The sequence below is a fragment of the Cucurbita pepo genome, chromosome 9, assembly GCF_057944985.1.
Source record: "Cucurbita pepo subsp. pepo isolate OVF chromosome 9, ASM5794498v1, whole genome shotgun sequence".
In the NCBI taxonomy this organism is placed as follows: Eukaryota; Viridiplantae; Streptophyta; class Magnoliopsida; order Cucurbitales; family Cucurbitaceae; genus Cucurbita; species Cucurbita pepo.
Window position 1 is genome coordinate 14,594,580 of NC_141806.1, and position 13,961 is coordinate 14,608,540.

General features: G+C 37.2%; 2 protein-coding genes and 1 non-coding gene across 4 annotated transcripts; all 3 read right to left on the bottom strand.

Moving 5' to 3' along the window:
* Positions 1–447: 447 nt before the first annotated feature.
* On the bottom strand, positions 448–519 carry TRNAT-CGU (transfer RNA threonine (anticodon CGU)). Its single transcript has one exon. It is a non-coding gene; the product is annotated as a tRNA-Thr (tRNA).
* Positions 520–896: 377 nt separating this feature from the next.
* On the bottom strand, positions 897–6,299 carry LOC111801909 (protein LONGIFOLIA 1). 2 transcript variants are annotated; one of them, XM_023686138.2, is made up of 6 exons: positions 5,850–6,299; positions 5,236–5,746; positions 4,713–4,777; positions 2,521–4,578; positions 2,292–2,412; positions 897–1,928 (listed from the first exon to the last, which is right to left on the bottom strand). In XM_023686138.2, exons 2-6 carry the CDS (start codon positions 5,378–5,380, stop codon positions 1,111–1,113), a joined length of 3,207 nt encoding a protein of 1,068 aa, XP_023541906.2. In that variant the 5' UTR covers positions 5,381–5,746; positions 5,850–6,299; the 3' UTR covers positions 897–1,110. The 2 variants fall into 2 exon arrangements, with proteins under 2 accessions (XP_023541906.2, XP_023541905.2); XM_023686137.2 differs by having other exon boundaries at positions 5,236–6,299.
* Positions 6,300–8,659: 2,360 nt separating this feature from the next.
* Positions 8,660–13,451, bottom strand: LOC111801320 (ABC transporter B family member 25). Its single transcript, XM_023685270.2, has 17 exons — positions 13,102–13,451; positions 12,806–12,877; positions 12,690–12,725; positions 12,528–12,602; positions 12,301–12,425; positions 11,948–12,047; positions 11,675–11,846; positions 11,471–11,589; positions 11,221–11,331; positions 10,977–11,121; positions 10,760–10,892; positions 10,090–10,165; positions 9,943–10,008; positions 9,716–9,823; positions 9,519–9,626; positions 9,241–9,438; positions 8,660–9,133 (listed from the first exon to the last, which is right to left on the bottom strand). The coding sequence occupies exons 1-17, from the start codon at positions 13,144–13,146 to the stop codon at positions 8,933–8,935; spliced, it is 1,890 nt and encodes a 629-aa protein (XP_023541038.2). The 5' UTR covers positions 13,147–13,451; the 3' UTR covers positions 8,660–8,932.
* Positions 13,452–13,961: the final 510 nt, after the last annotated feature.

The window sequence follows — 13,961 nt, forward strand, 5'->3', positions numbered from 1 at the left end:
GCACACATGTAATTTTCAGTTTTTATTGATTTTATATTTCCTAGTTAAATTAATACCTTAAAAAAATTTAATTTTTAAAAGTTTTAATAATAACTTTAAACTTTCAAAAATGCTTTTAGACTACAAATTTTAGTATTTTAGTCACCAAAATATTGTTAATACCCTCCAACATTAACCTAAAACCTTTTAAATTTCATAAAATTTTAAAGGTGAGAAATTATATGTGAGAATTTTATTAAAACATAATAACTATTTATAAAATGTTATTAAATTATTTACATAATATTCTAACTCAAAAACTCGAAGACTAAATTGAAAGACCAATTTTACAATTAAACATTTCAGTTGAGAATTTCTAAAACAAATATAAAATTGATGGACAAAGAATTAAAAAAAGGCCCAAGAATTGAGTCACCAAAACTTGCGGAACAAAATATAAACTAAAATAGCCCCCGGCGAGGATCGAACTCGCGACCTTTCGCTTACGAAGCGAACGCACTACCACTATGCTACGGAGGCAGCTGTTGTTACACGCATTCCTGTACCTTATTTAACTACAAAAAATACAAATTTCTGCTTTGTCGGACGTTTTTCTTTGGTACTATATTAAAATTTCTCACCTTAGATAGATAAGCAGAATATATATATATATATATATATATATATATATATATATATATATATATATATTTTTTTTTTTTTTTTATCGAATCTTGAAAGTTTTGATATGATTAGAGAAGCTCATTCTGAGGATTGATTATATTTACTTGTGTTGTTAAGACTTGAGGCTACTGCTTTGATTCAAATTCCGTGGTAATAGAAAATTGGATTGAGAAAAATAATGGGAGATGTTTTTGACAGTTTGTAGGAAGCAGAAGGAAAGCAAAAGGGAGAGGTGAAGAAAGAATAATATCAGATGCATACATATATTGATTCATCAGAATGTTGATGTTCATGTTCACCATCTTTACAACACTTCTTTACCATTAGTCACAACGCTTCACAGCACTATCTATCTGTATTGTAGGAAAAAAAGAAAAAGAAAAATGAAGGTTCCATCACTATGAAATGCAAAATCAGATAGATGTGGAAAGGTTAAAGAAGAAACTGTCAAGTAAACAACTGTCTTCGTCTGCCTGACTTCGTGCGTAAATGAGCAGCCTCAACGTATACGATTTCGTCAACTAAGTCTTTGAATATCAATCTTTCAACGTCTAAGACGACGTTGGAGATGTCGCCAAAGAAATCAGTCCAACTCTCAGATCTTTGCAACACATCCTCCATTAACATGTTTTTCAAACCGTCGTCCTGATCATCCAAGTTGCAACTGGGTGTCTTGGTTTGAAACTGTTTGATTTCGGCACATAGCTCCTTCAGAAGCGTTTGCGCACTAATAGATTTAGTTACTAGTTTTTTGGATGTTGTCCAGGGCTCTGGTGATGCAGCAACAACAGACAACTTTCTGCCAACAATCTCATTAACAACATCAAAAATGAGTTTGCGATGAGATTTCTCCTGCTTCAGTTTTGAATCTGCAACTTTCAGAGAGCTGCACTCATCCTTTCTTACCAAACTGCTCGTCTTGGTTTGCTCCAAAACGAAGAATAACTCAGGGTTGATCGGATGACCAGAAGGGTGGAGTTGAAACGTTGCCAGGCCCGAGCCTAGGTCCCGGAGTAAGAGGCCAGAAGCTAACAATATTTCAGATATGTATCTGTTATCTGGATCAGTATTCTCACATAATGATGCAATGTAATCTGTTTTTGCTTCATCATAGTGAGAGTTCAGGCGCCTGAGCTTCTGAACCAAGTTGTCGATGTTTTGCAGTTTCTTGCGGTTGATTTCCATGCTAAGACCAGGCTCCACACTGCTATCTGTGGCACTCCATTGATATTCACCACAATCTTCAGAGCCTAAAGCCCTATTGCCTGAAAGGTATGCATCAAAGTATTAGAACGGATTAAATTGAAACTTCCTCTCTCTTTGAGAATGGGATTGAAAAGTTGAGCTTAAATTTCTATGCTGCGGCTTAAGAGTGATATCATGATAAAGCTTCACCCACCGGAGCACAACAAAATGAATTTGCCGAACATTATAAAACCATAAAATATCCTGGCCTACATTCTAAATCTGACATATTTCAAGATTGATCATCAATAATTACCTCCCACCCCCTGTTAAAAATATGTCATCTTCATATTCACTTTTGAAAATGTGGGACGGTGGGACGGTGGTACAGTGACTAAAATGTGAAATATTCAAATTGATTCCGAAAGGATTGTTGGTTTTACCTTTGAGGGATTTTGATATCTGCTTAACAGGAGATGGCGATGGCTCCTCGTCTCTATACATAGAGGAATCGAGAATGGAAACCGGACTAGGATGTTCAAGAGCAGGAGTAGCAAGTTTTGCCTGCAAGCCACAAAATCAAAACTCAAATTTGAGTTCTGAAACAATTTAATGTATTATAGATTAGTTGCTGTAAGTGCAGAGCAAAAAGAAAATGAAAAGGTCACCTACATTTTCCATTGAATGTGAATCTGAGTACTTTGAAGTCTTCATTTGTAAACCATGGCTACCATTAATGTCAGTAGGAAGTTCGCTGCTGGTGACTTCTATATCTGTCTTTGAGTCCAAGGATAAATTACTGTCAGACAGTTGAGATATGTCGTCTCCTTGGTTGCTCAAAGTTCTTGATTCATTACTTATCTCACTCAATTGGTCATCCATTTGGGACACATGCGAAGATTTCATTCTCAATTTTCCAACGTGAGAGCCCGAATCAGTTTCTTGTCTGTTGGATTTCCATTTAGTTTTGTTTGTGTCAGATGGAGGAGTTGGCGGTCGAGATCGTTTGTCTTGCTCAGCCTTCTTCTGCTGCAATCTTGGGCTCACAGACCCTGAGGTTTTTATTGAACTTACGGTGTTTTCCGTTGCCAAATGTTGAGGCTTTGAAGAAGAATGCGGGGGTCTTAGATTTTTTGCATTCTCTTTCTTTTTGGTGGAACTCGCACCAGAGCCCCTCCCACTATTTTCAGGAGATGTATCTTTAACTGCTCGGTTACCACTGGAGTTCTTTTTACCATGCGGGGCTTTCTGAAGCTTAGGGACACCAGGAAGGCCATCCATCTGAATAACTGATGAAGCTGGAATTCCAGATTTTTCCACAAGTTTTGCTGGTTTCATGATCACAATTGGAGATTCCCCACTCCTGGAAGAATCCTTTTGGTTATTTGGCCGACTTCGTTCGCTCATCAACCTACAATTAACACTACTGCTCTCACGTTTTGATTCATTCTCTCTTTGAGTTCCACTGTTACAAGGTTCCTCCTCCTTCCTAGTCTCCAAGAGCCCCTTTGATTGCATAGCGTCAAGGATCTGTTTCAGTGCTCTAAGATCTTTCCCTGATTGTTTAAACTCCAAGTCTTCCAATCTTTTTTCAATTTCGCTATAAACAGAAGGAAAGGGGTTAGACGATCCAGCTAATCCATTTAGGTGCTTCAGAGCAGGTTTGTGAAAGGCTCTACTTCCATCCTGCTGCCTCCAAGGTGCAACTTCTACCGGAAACTTTGAATTTGGTATAGGTTTCATTACTAAATCAGGATTCTTCCATCGTGGAGAAGTTGGGCCTTTCAATGTGTTCCGAGGAGAGTCAGGAGTTCTAATTGGCCTCATTGAGCTTATGCCATCCAATGAGCTAACGAAGGGGTCACGTCTAACCTGAGCATCACTGGCCAAGGGTGAGCCTGGAAGTGCTTCCAACCCCATTAACTTTGCCACAACACTGGGGGGATGCTTTCGAGATCCCGACGGTTGTGGTGGATCAATAGATTTTTCACTTGAGCAATCACTACCATTCAAGTTCTTTGAAAGTTTGTTTGATTTTAACATAGATTTGGAACCATGAATTGAACTCTCCCTGCTGTCCAATGAGAGTCTTGGAAAGTCTTTAAATTTCGGAGCTGACCGAATGGTATCTCGTGATTCAAAGGATAATCGCTCGACCTCTCTCCCATCATAAGAAAACCGAGGACCATCTCTAGAGAATGATTGCAAAAATCCATCTTTTACTTCGTGAGACAGTTTATCATGTTCTCCGACTTCATTGTAATACCATGGTGCATCTCGAAGTTTAGCAAGAACCAAAAGGGACTCCTTCAGATCAACAGGCATCTTTTGTTTCCAATTTGTATCATCTTTAGAAGCCCCATCTGTAGATTGGGATAGCTGTAAAGGCCTTGGAGAGTCTCTATGCTTCATAGAACGACTCCGTGCTTCGTCATTGGTATACGTTTTGACCGATAACATTCTTGCTTCCCTATACATAGAATCCTTCACGACATCTCGCAGATCAAGGGGTTGCCTCCCCACCCGGGGAGAGGTATTTGACTGGTTTGGTGCAGAATCTCTCAATGGCGTTCTTGATAAAAGTATCTGATCAAAGGAGGAAGCTTGCAACTGAGCTGTTTTGTTGTGCTCACCAGAGGACATGGAAGATGAGCAAGAGGAGAAAGAAGCTCTTGATAAATCTTTATTAAACCTTTGTTTGTCACTGGAACTCTCATTTAGAGACATGTCCTACAAGAACAAGATTCATAGATTACGATCCAGAATGAACTCAAATTTTCTGTACAGAACTTAAATGCTTAAACATATATGCAATTTAGTAAAGTAGCAGGCTTAAAAAATGGCAGAGTAATTAGGAGACATACAGTTGCCTCTGTCTGAAAGACATTGTATTCTTTCCCTGGGTTGCCAATATTTAGATGAGAAGTGCCTGTAGTAGACAAGATTGAAAAAAAGAGTTGGCATGATATCAATTTGCATACCACTGGATTAATACATAATAACGCTGAAATTATTAGATGATTAAAAAACTCATTTGGAGTGGTTGAATCAGAAGTAATCTAAATATAGACACATGTTTATGAAGAGCATGATATGTTTTGTTTGTAAACCAAGGAATATGGATCCCCATATTTACAAAGTATTTTCCTCCAAACAGCACCAATTACAGAGATGCCGCAGAAGAGAAAGCAAAAGAATCACAAACTTAAATTCATTTCCTCCGTCCCCAAAACAAAAAAGAAAAGGAAACGATGTAGAGAAAGAAGTGGCATCTTCAACTCTTAAAAGAACTATGCATTGAAACAAGATATAACAAAGCTTAGGCTGCTTGACGTTTTTGTGGCAAACAGACACAATAAGCGAAAGCAAATTGAGATAGTGAAATACCAGGAGGAAGCCGCCTGTGCCTCAATTGTCTTCCACTGAGTATATGCTGACGATCAAACAACTGCAAAATCCCAGTCATGCATCCTATTTGCTTCTGCAGATCTGGATTTTCATCAGCTAAAGAATGCAGAAGCTTTGCAGCCATCTTCAGGTTCTTCTCTTTCACAACAAACTATGCCCTTCCCTCACTTCAGTCATAGAAAGAACCACATACCAAAACAAAAAAGAACCCACATCTAAGGCTACACAACAAGATAATGCGTAGTGAAATAAATATTGTAACCAGCACTCCTTCAATCCAAAAAGAACAAAGCCTTTCTTCCCCACATTCTCCTGAGTTCTATTCAGTCCAAACCCCAAAAGAGATTCTTCGAAAGCCCATGCCCCTTGAGTTACAGCATCTCCCAACAGATTCTCCACCGAAATACAGATTCCTTCTTGGGTTGTACGTACAGGACAGAAATATCAGATTTACACCTAATTACAGCTTCAGAAACAGTGCAATTTCCAGCTGGACCACCATTAATCACAATCATCAGCTCACAATGTAAAAGAAATCCCAATCCCACAAAAATTTCCACCCAAATCCCAAAATGCTCTTCTGGGTTCCTTACCAATTTCCCAAATCTCGATTCCTTGCAGCAAAGGAGAAGAATCCAGGAGCAGAGAGAGGCAATGGGTGAACCAGGAATGGCGAGCGAAGAAGAAATAGAAAGAGAGAGGTGAAAGACAAGGTTGTGCAGATTTATGAAGGGATGTGAACAAGTATCTTAGAAGAACAAATGTAAGCACTTGGTTGGAGGTAGTAACATGGAAAATGAAGCTAATCAAACAAACGCAATTGGGGATTGCAACAAAACAGCTTCTTCTTTTTTTCCTGGGATTCTTTTTAGAGGAGGAAATTGAGAGAGTGGGGGAAGAGAGAGAGAAAATGTGGGTCAGATGTTCTTCAGCTTCCTATCTTGGAATGGGTATGTGAGTGGGTCAAGAGCTGTGTATATGTGCATGTGAACTTGTCAGTACTCTCCTAGAGAGAGAGAGAGAGAGAGAGAGAGAAGAGAGAAGAGAGAAGAGAGAAGGATTTTTACTTTGTATCCTCTTTCCTTTCTCAAACTCTCGCTTTCATGTTTCAAGTTGCTACTTCCCTCAAACAGCCGGAGCTGATGATACTAATTAAAACAAGATGACTTCAACATGAACAATTGGTCCTAATAATAAATTTGAGAGCTTGGGTAGGTCCAAGTGTTCAACTTTATATTTTGGATGTTTTTATTTATTTAAGCAACTTGCTTATATTTCAATTTCAACCAAACCAATGCCTAATATATCCATTTTAGACGAGAAATTAAAGCTTAATTTCCAAAAATAATAAAATGGAAAGAAAAAAAAAAAAAAAACTTGGAATTTTAATTTATTAGGTGAAATAATCTCAACTTACCAATCGATAAGGAGAGACATGCATATCAACTAGGTTGGGAAGTGTTTAAGAAATTGGACATGAATTTCTTTATGATGATAATAATAATAAATGTGAACACTTAGAACAAGGAAAACCAATAATATTTATTTAGAGAGAGAGCTTTGTAGTTTACTATTAGAAAATAATTGAAAGTTGTTAGGACATCATGACATGGGCGCCATCATCTCCTCACAACCTCAAATAAGTCTTTGCTCATTGAAATATACAACAAATAATGTTGTTTTTCATTCATTCTTTTGAATTAGGGAAAAATAATTGTAATAGTAAAAAAAGTTGGGTTTTGTCCCGTTGTTCACATTGTTAGTTGAACTCATGAAAATGTGATGAGAAGATGGAAGAAAGGTTTTGCATGGCATGTGGGATGGGTTACAAAGATTAGGGCATCACCAACTAAACAATAATACCCATTTCCCATGGAACAATGCAATGAGTATTATGGTCCTTTAATATTGATATACGGTGACATTGTCAAAGCTCTCTGTTTGTCTCTTGGAATCTCTATCATTTGGTTGATGCTCCTCAAAGGAGTGGAAGAATTAGGTAGGCCAACAGAGGTGGGGGCTTTCAACCCCACAACTTAATATATAACCAATAATTTCATCGAGAACTCTTTTTTTTTTTAGGGTACAAGAGAGAGGAGAATTCTGCATGATGGGATCTCTCTCTCTCGTCTTTGACTATACACAAAAGTTCGTGTTCACCTTGTTGCAATAAGGTTCGCACATTAATTTAGGTCACTTTTTTTTAGTTGACTTCTTTTTTTCCCCCTTTTAGTTCAACAATAAGTTAGGATAAAGATTGATTCAAAGGGAAATAAGAGGAAAAAGAAGATTGAAATTAGTTGGAATTGTAAATCAATGATTGAAGTTGAAGTTTGTTGAAATAAAAAAAAGGGAAATTGGGGAAGAGGGCTTGAGTTGGCAAGGAGGAGGAGGAGGAGGATGCAGTTGGTTTGCCAGGCCATCTGAATCCAACAGCATCTTTTTGCTGCACATGATGAATCAACTATAATGCATATACTTTCTTACCATTGTTTTCTAGCAACAAATAATTCGCCTCTTTCAAATAATTGCAACACTTTTTTAAAAAAAAAAAAAATTTAAACAGACTTAAGACATCATTCAATTGCTCAAAAGCTTCTCCCCTGGACCAATTTTAGAAACCCTATAGGACTTCACTAAATAGATTGGTTGGTGCATGTGTGTCTTTATTAAAGTTATGGGCCTTTGCTCCAAGTTTAAGTTTGCAAAGTGGTTGCCTTCCAAAAGGGCAAAAAAGTGTTCATAACTGTAAACATAAACCCAACTACCTCAACATTACTTTGAAGGCTTCCCAGTTTGGCCCTTTTGGGATATCCAACTCCCTTCTTTCTTTACCATACAACATTCATATTTATTTTTTTCATATCCCTTTTAAATTACTTTCTTTTTATTCAAGTGGATCGTGTGTATTCAAGAGTAATTCTTTTCTTTAATATATATATAGATAGATAGATGTGAAGATGATGTTGTTAAAGAAAATAATTTGGATTTAGATCGGAGAGATCATTAAATATAGTACCATATTTTTCAAATTATTCATAAACGGTGTTTGTGAAAAGGTAGGCAGGCTATAAAAGAAGCTCATTTAGAGCATTGAAAGAGTTTGGTGGATGGACGGTTAGAAACATATGAGGTATTGGCGTGTATTAGAATAGAAGTCTTAAAACTATGTTTAACGTTTTAAAAAAAGATTTTAGTGATCTTAAATAAATAGATGTGACCAAATAATATAAGTTATTATTACCAAGTTGTTATTAATATTATTTCTTACCTCATTGATTGTTGTGAAACCATAAATAATTGACTATTATTGAAATGATAATGGAGAGTCCCATTGAACTATAAAAATCACCATACACCTTTAATTTCCTTCCTGTTTTTTTAAGCTAAGCAAAACTATAAATTGAGAAGAAACTTATCCTCCACTAACTTCGATCAAAAAGTGAAACTGTTGAACTAAAAATAAAAGAAACTCCAACGTTGTGCGCATAAAAAATCCTTCAACATTAGTAAACACTAAAAATGTAAGGCACAAACATCTTTTATCAAAGGACAACTCTGAACTAAATAAAACAGTAGCTTTCTGAGTTTGTGGTAGGAAGAAAAGAGTATGAGCTTTCCATCAGTCATTGAAGCAAAACTAATTTCTGTCATGTAAATGCAATCATGTTGTGCCTTATGTTGTTTTTGTATCTTGCAGTTGCCTCCTCACTAGTGCAGTGTAGACACCATCCCTGCTAAGGAGCTCTTCGTGTGTTCCGCTTTCAACAATCTGACCACCAGAAACAACGGCCACCGTGTCTGCTGTCTTAACGGTGGATAGCCTATGCGCAATGACGAGCACGGTCCTGCCTTTCATCAAAGAATCCATTGCATCCTAAAACCCGGCCATTGATGAGATTCATGATGATAAATATGAAATCTGAAAACAGGGTAGGCTACTTTTGAGTTTCTAATACCGAACAACAAGAATTCACAACACACCTGTACTAAGTGTTCACTTTCAGCATCTAGAGCACTTGTGGCTTCATCCAAAAGGAGAATTCTTGGATTCATAAGAAGAGCTCTTGCTATAGCTACTCTTTGTTTCTGACCGCCCGACAGCCTTACTCCACGTTCTCCGACATGGGTTTTATACTTTTCAGGGAAGTTTGATATGAAATCGTGTGCATTCGCCATTTTCTGCAATTTCAGTAGTTTAAGTCAAACAACAGGTTTAGCCCTACAGGTTTTCTAGAAGGCAAAAGGACATAAGCTCTTACAGCAGCATTTTCTACATCAATGCTATCAACTTTGCCATCTAAACCGTAGGCTATATTCTCCTCTATGGAGCAGTTGAAAAGAATAGGCTCCTGGCTCACAATACTGATCTGCAATCCAGAAGCAGACCATACATTGGTAACACAACCTTTCAACTTTCATTCGAGTTAGAAAGTTAATTATTAGGTAGACTTGTTACCCTTTTGTGCAAATGTTCATGGGATATCTCTGCCAGAGGAACCCCATTTATCAGAATCTGGCCTTTATTAGGATCATAGAATCTTTCAATCAGGTTTGCTATGGTGGTCTGTGGCAAAGGAAGAAACATGGAGTATGTTAGTAGGTTTTTAACGCATAATAAATCTCAGATTTGTTGTTATAATCAGTAAGGAAGAAACAAGCATCAAGCAAAAGAAGCTAAATTACTTTTCCACCGCCACTTGGACCAACGAGAGCTACTTTTGAGCCAGGCTGCAATCTCAATGTTATTCCCTGTACCCATGGAACTTGTTTATATTGCAATAACACTGCATAACCTGTCACCACATAACTACAAGTTTAGACAGAAATTACCTTCAGCACAGTGTGATTAGGGCGGGAAGGATATGCAAACCAGATATCGTCCAACTCAACTTCTCCATCTTGATCACTGCATTAAATAACCAACAGCTATCATTCTGCTCCTGGAAATTAAAACTAACAGTTCTCTTCTTTTCAAGTACTCATATTTACTCTTATAAAAATAATAGAATCTGTCATCTCAATAATTAATGAGATAAAGCAAGATGAAAGAACCAATTCTTACTTGCTAGTAACAATAGTCTCTGATGGTTCAAACAGACATAACTATCCGTATTCTAACCTAATTCTCAACAAATTTCAATACCTAACACTAACTGCCATTAAAGAACCATCTAATCTCGTCTCGTCTCGTCTCGAGGTGATGAGCATGGGATCGTTACTTAATAAATGTGTGCAATTTTTATCAGTCTCCTTGCCAATACTAGATGAAGTTATGCTGGAACTAGAATATGGGGAATAGTCCAGGACTTCCAAAAGTCCTAGTGATAGCCTTCTTTGTTGTCTGGAGTCGAACATAATTCATAAGCATCTAAATCTCCTCACAATCCCTCAAGTTCAGATTAAGATTTCCAGTCCACATGCTATTCTAAATCACCCCCTTCAAAAGTAAAGGACGAAATTTCATTTTCAATTTAGAAAAAATAAAATAAAATGAGCATACCCAATAGGACACTTATTTCCTGAATTTGTCATTGTTGATACACGATCCAGGAGCTGAAAAACTCGCCTGCTAGCTCCAGCAGCTTTCATGGCCACAGTGTATAATCCCGACAACCCAGATACAGAGGTTCCCACTACAAAGGGAGAGTTGAGTACAGTTAATTTTTTTTATTGTGCCACATGGGAAAGAAAAGCTCCTGAAAACAGAGAAATATTACCTGTTAAACTATAAAGAATGAAAGATGTCAGAGCTCCCGGAGTCATGAACCCTTTGATCGTCAAATTAGCTCCATATATCACAACAATAATAACAGATAAGGTCGATGCTGCATAGAGACCTCCAGAAAACAATCCAACCACTTTCTGTTAAATGATAAGATTGAGAGTAAGAGGTGTGAGCTTGCAGAAAGAAAGACACATGAACAAGCACAAAAGATATATTTCACTTCAAAATAAACTCACAGCTTGTTTGAGTCCAAGTTCCAATGTCTCCTCGACTTTCTGAGAGTACCGTGATATCTCGTACGATTCTTGAGCAAAAGATCTGACAGTGCGTATGGCACCAAAAGATTCCTAAAATAAAAGCATGACAATGACTTGCTTTTACTTTGGATTTCATCATGAAAGACAATATCCAACTTATTCTCACAATTAACATTTTATATCTAATTATGAAAAGAAAATAAATTAAAATCGTGCAGTGAAGTTATACCTCAGCAATTGAAGCACAGACAGCAGCAGCTGCTTGTGTCTTGTGAGAAAGCTCACGAAGATAGCGACCAAATTTACGAACAGCAACAGAAATGACAGGAACAACAACCAAAGCCAATACTAGAAATGATAGACAAGATAAAACAATGAGCACGTTGGGGCCCTAGAACTTGCATTTTAACTGCTTCAATGTTCAAATTCTTACATGTCAACTTCCAAGAAGTTGAAAACATGAAGGTCAGCCCGATTAATGCAGTTGATAGATTTCTTAGGGCCTCGGAAAGATTGGTAGTTGCGGCACTCTTAATGATTTGGGTATCCTCAGATAGCCTACTAAGAAGTTCTCCTGTTCGAGTAATGTCAAAGAAGGCTATTTCCTACAAAATTCATCAATCGTTCCAGAGAACTTTCTCATGCTAAAAATAAGGAATATTAAATAGACTTCTTAGTTTTTTCCCCCTCTTTTCATGGGGGGTACCTGATTAAGAAGATGAGTGAACAGATTCTTCCTTAAGCGAGCAACAACCCTCTCACTAGCAGAAGAAAATAACCAAGCTCGAATAGCTGAGCACACCGAACTGAAAATCACATTATTTTTCATGAGCGAGTGCACATAATATTTCTGAGACGACATAATACTGGATCACAGAATATGTTTAAAATAAATTTCTATACGGAAAATCTCATGAAGCAGATCCCAATTCACAAGCTGAGCTATTAGTCTCCAATTCTAACAGGTTTAGGATTTAGCAAGCGTAATGCCACGGCAGTTCTATGTACGAGATAATGATTTCACATAACTTAAGTCTTAAAAAGTCTAAATGATCATACCCAACTAAGACGATCGATGTGATGTATACAATGGTGTTTGTGACTTCCTTTAGAGCTTTGCTTTTCTGTTCAGGTGTGTCAATATCTCCAGATACAATGTCAATGATCTTTCCCCCAAATTTTGGCTACAGAATCAGCATTTCAAAGAGTATAATAAAGTGGCCATAAGTTAAATTTTAATAAACTTGACGTGGAAGAGCTAGATTAATGCACAAAAATATGCATACTATCAATAAACTTGACGTGGAAGCAATCAGAAGAGCAATGGTAGCAATTATCAATTTCCCCGCTTCAGGCTTTGCCTGCAAATGCAATTCAGATGTTGAGAACTTAAAAGATTTTGACAGCAAAATTCATAGCTTCTGCCAACACAGCACCAATTCACTTACAAGTGAAAGTACTCTGCCAAATCCCACATTTGCAGGCTGAAATTCCAAGCATAATTAACATCAGGAAACAATCATAATCTTCACTTCAGTGAAAAGCTAACAAACAAGAACATTACCGGTACAGCATCCCCATGTTCCAGGTCTGTTAACTGACGATCTTCTGATGTGTCAAGGCCCTTTCGCCCTCCCTGTGAAAAACAAAGAAACCGATACGAAAATCAATTAATAATTTATTCATCCATTCCAAGTTCACGAAGAAGTACCAAAAGCAACCCTTGAAACTAAAAGCAAGCACAGCCGAAGCACTGTAAAATCCCATAACAGAAACCAGAGGAAGTAATTCTAAAAAGCATTTCATTCACATGGGACCAATTCGTTTTTCAGGAGCAGCATGGAAATGAAAATAGTTTACCCCACGATCAAGCAGCGGAACTCTCTGGCTTCCCATGCCCCTCATCGTTACAAGACTTGAGGAAATGAGAACCGGCGGATGAGGGGTGCGATTAAAGTCAAATTTTTGGGAAGTTTTATGCTCCGAAGACAAAAACCAAAGGGCCCAAGTGACAGAATTTGAATTTTATATAATTATCTGCTGACAAAACTTGTGGAGAAGTTTGCGAGGCCACTTAATTGGGTGGCGGTGAGATGCCCAATTCGTTCTCTTCCTCTCCGTGAATTGATCCTGGGAAGGAGACAAACCCCTTTTCTTTTTTAAATCACATTGTTCGATTTTTTCAGTGAAGGGTGTGTGTTGGTGTATCCTAATTTTCTTCTACTCGACTTCCGCATGTTCGTTCGGCCAGGGAGTGGAATAAAATATTTGAAATCTATTTTTCTGCCTCGATTAACCAATTAAATTTTTAAAACCATTATCTATCAGGCGACAAAAGGTTCTAAATTTCATTTTTTTTTTTTTTCTTCTTGTTTCAAAATCATTGGTAAACATGTTCTTCATTGTTCAATTTTATGCTATGAAAACGTGTATTAGAGTGTACAATGGAATAAGAGTCAAATTGTCTCTAAAATGTGCAACCAAAAAGCAATGACACCTGAGACAGACATGAGTTTAAGTTGGTATAGTGGTCCAAAATCGGTTTCCATTAAATTTTAGTTCAATCCAATAATTTTCTTCAATTTATGTTAATTTTTCTTCTATTTAGGTCCCGTTCTAGTTCGATCTAGGATTATTTTAGACTCATGAAATGAATTGTAATTGCACATTTAGGAACAAACTTTTGAAGCAAAAGACATTTATGAAGCATTTCTTACTTA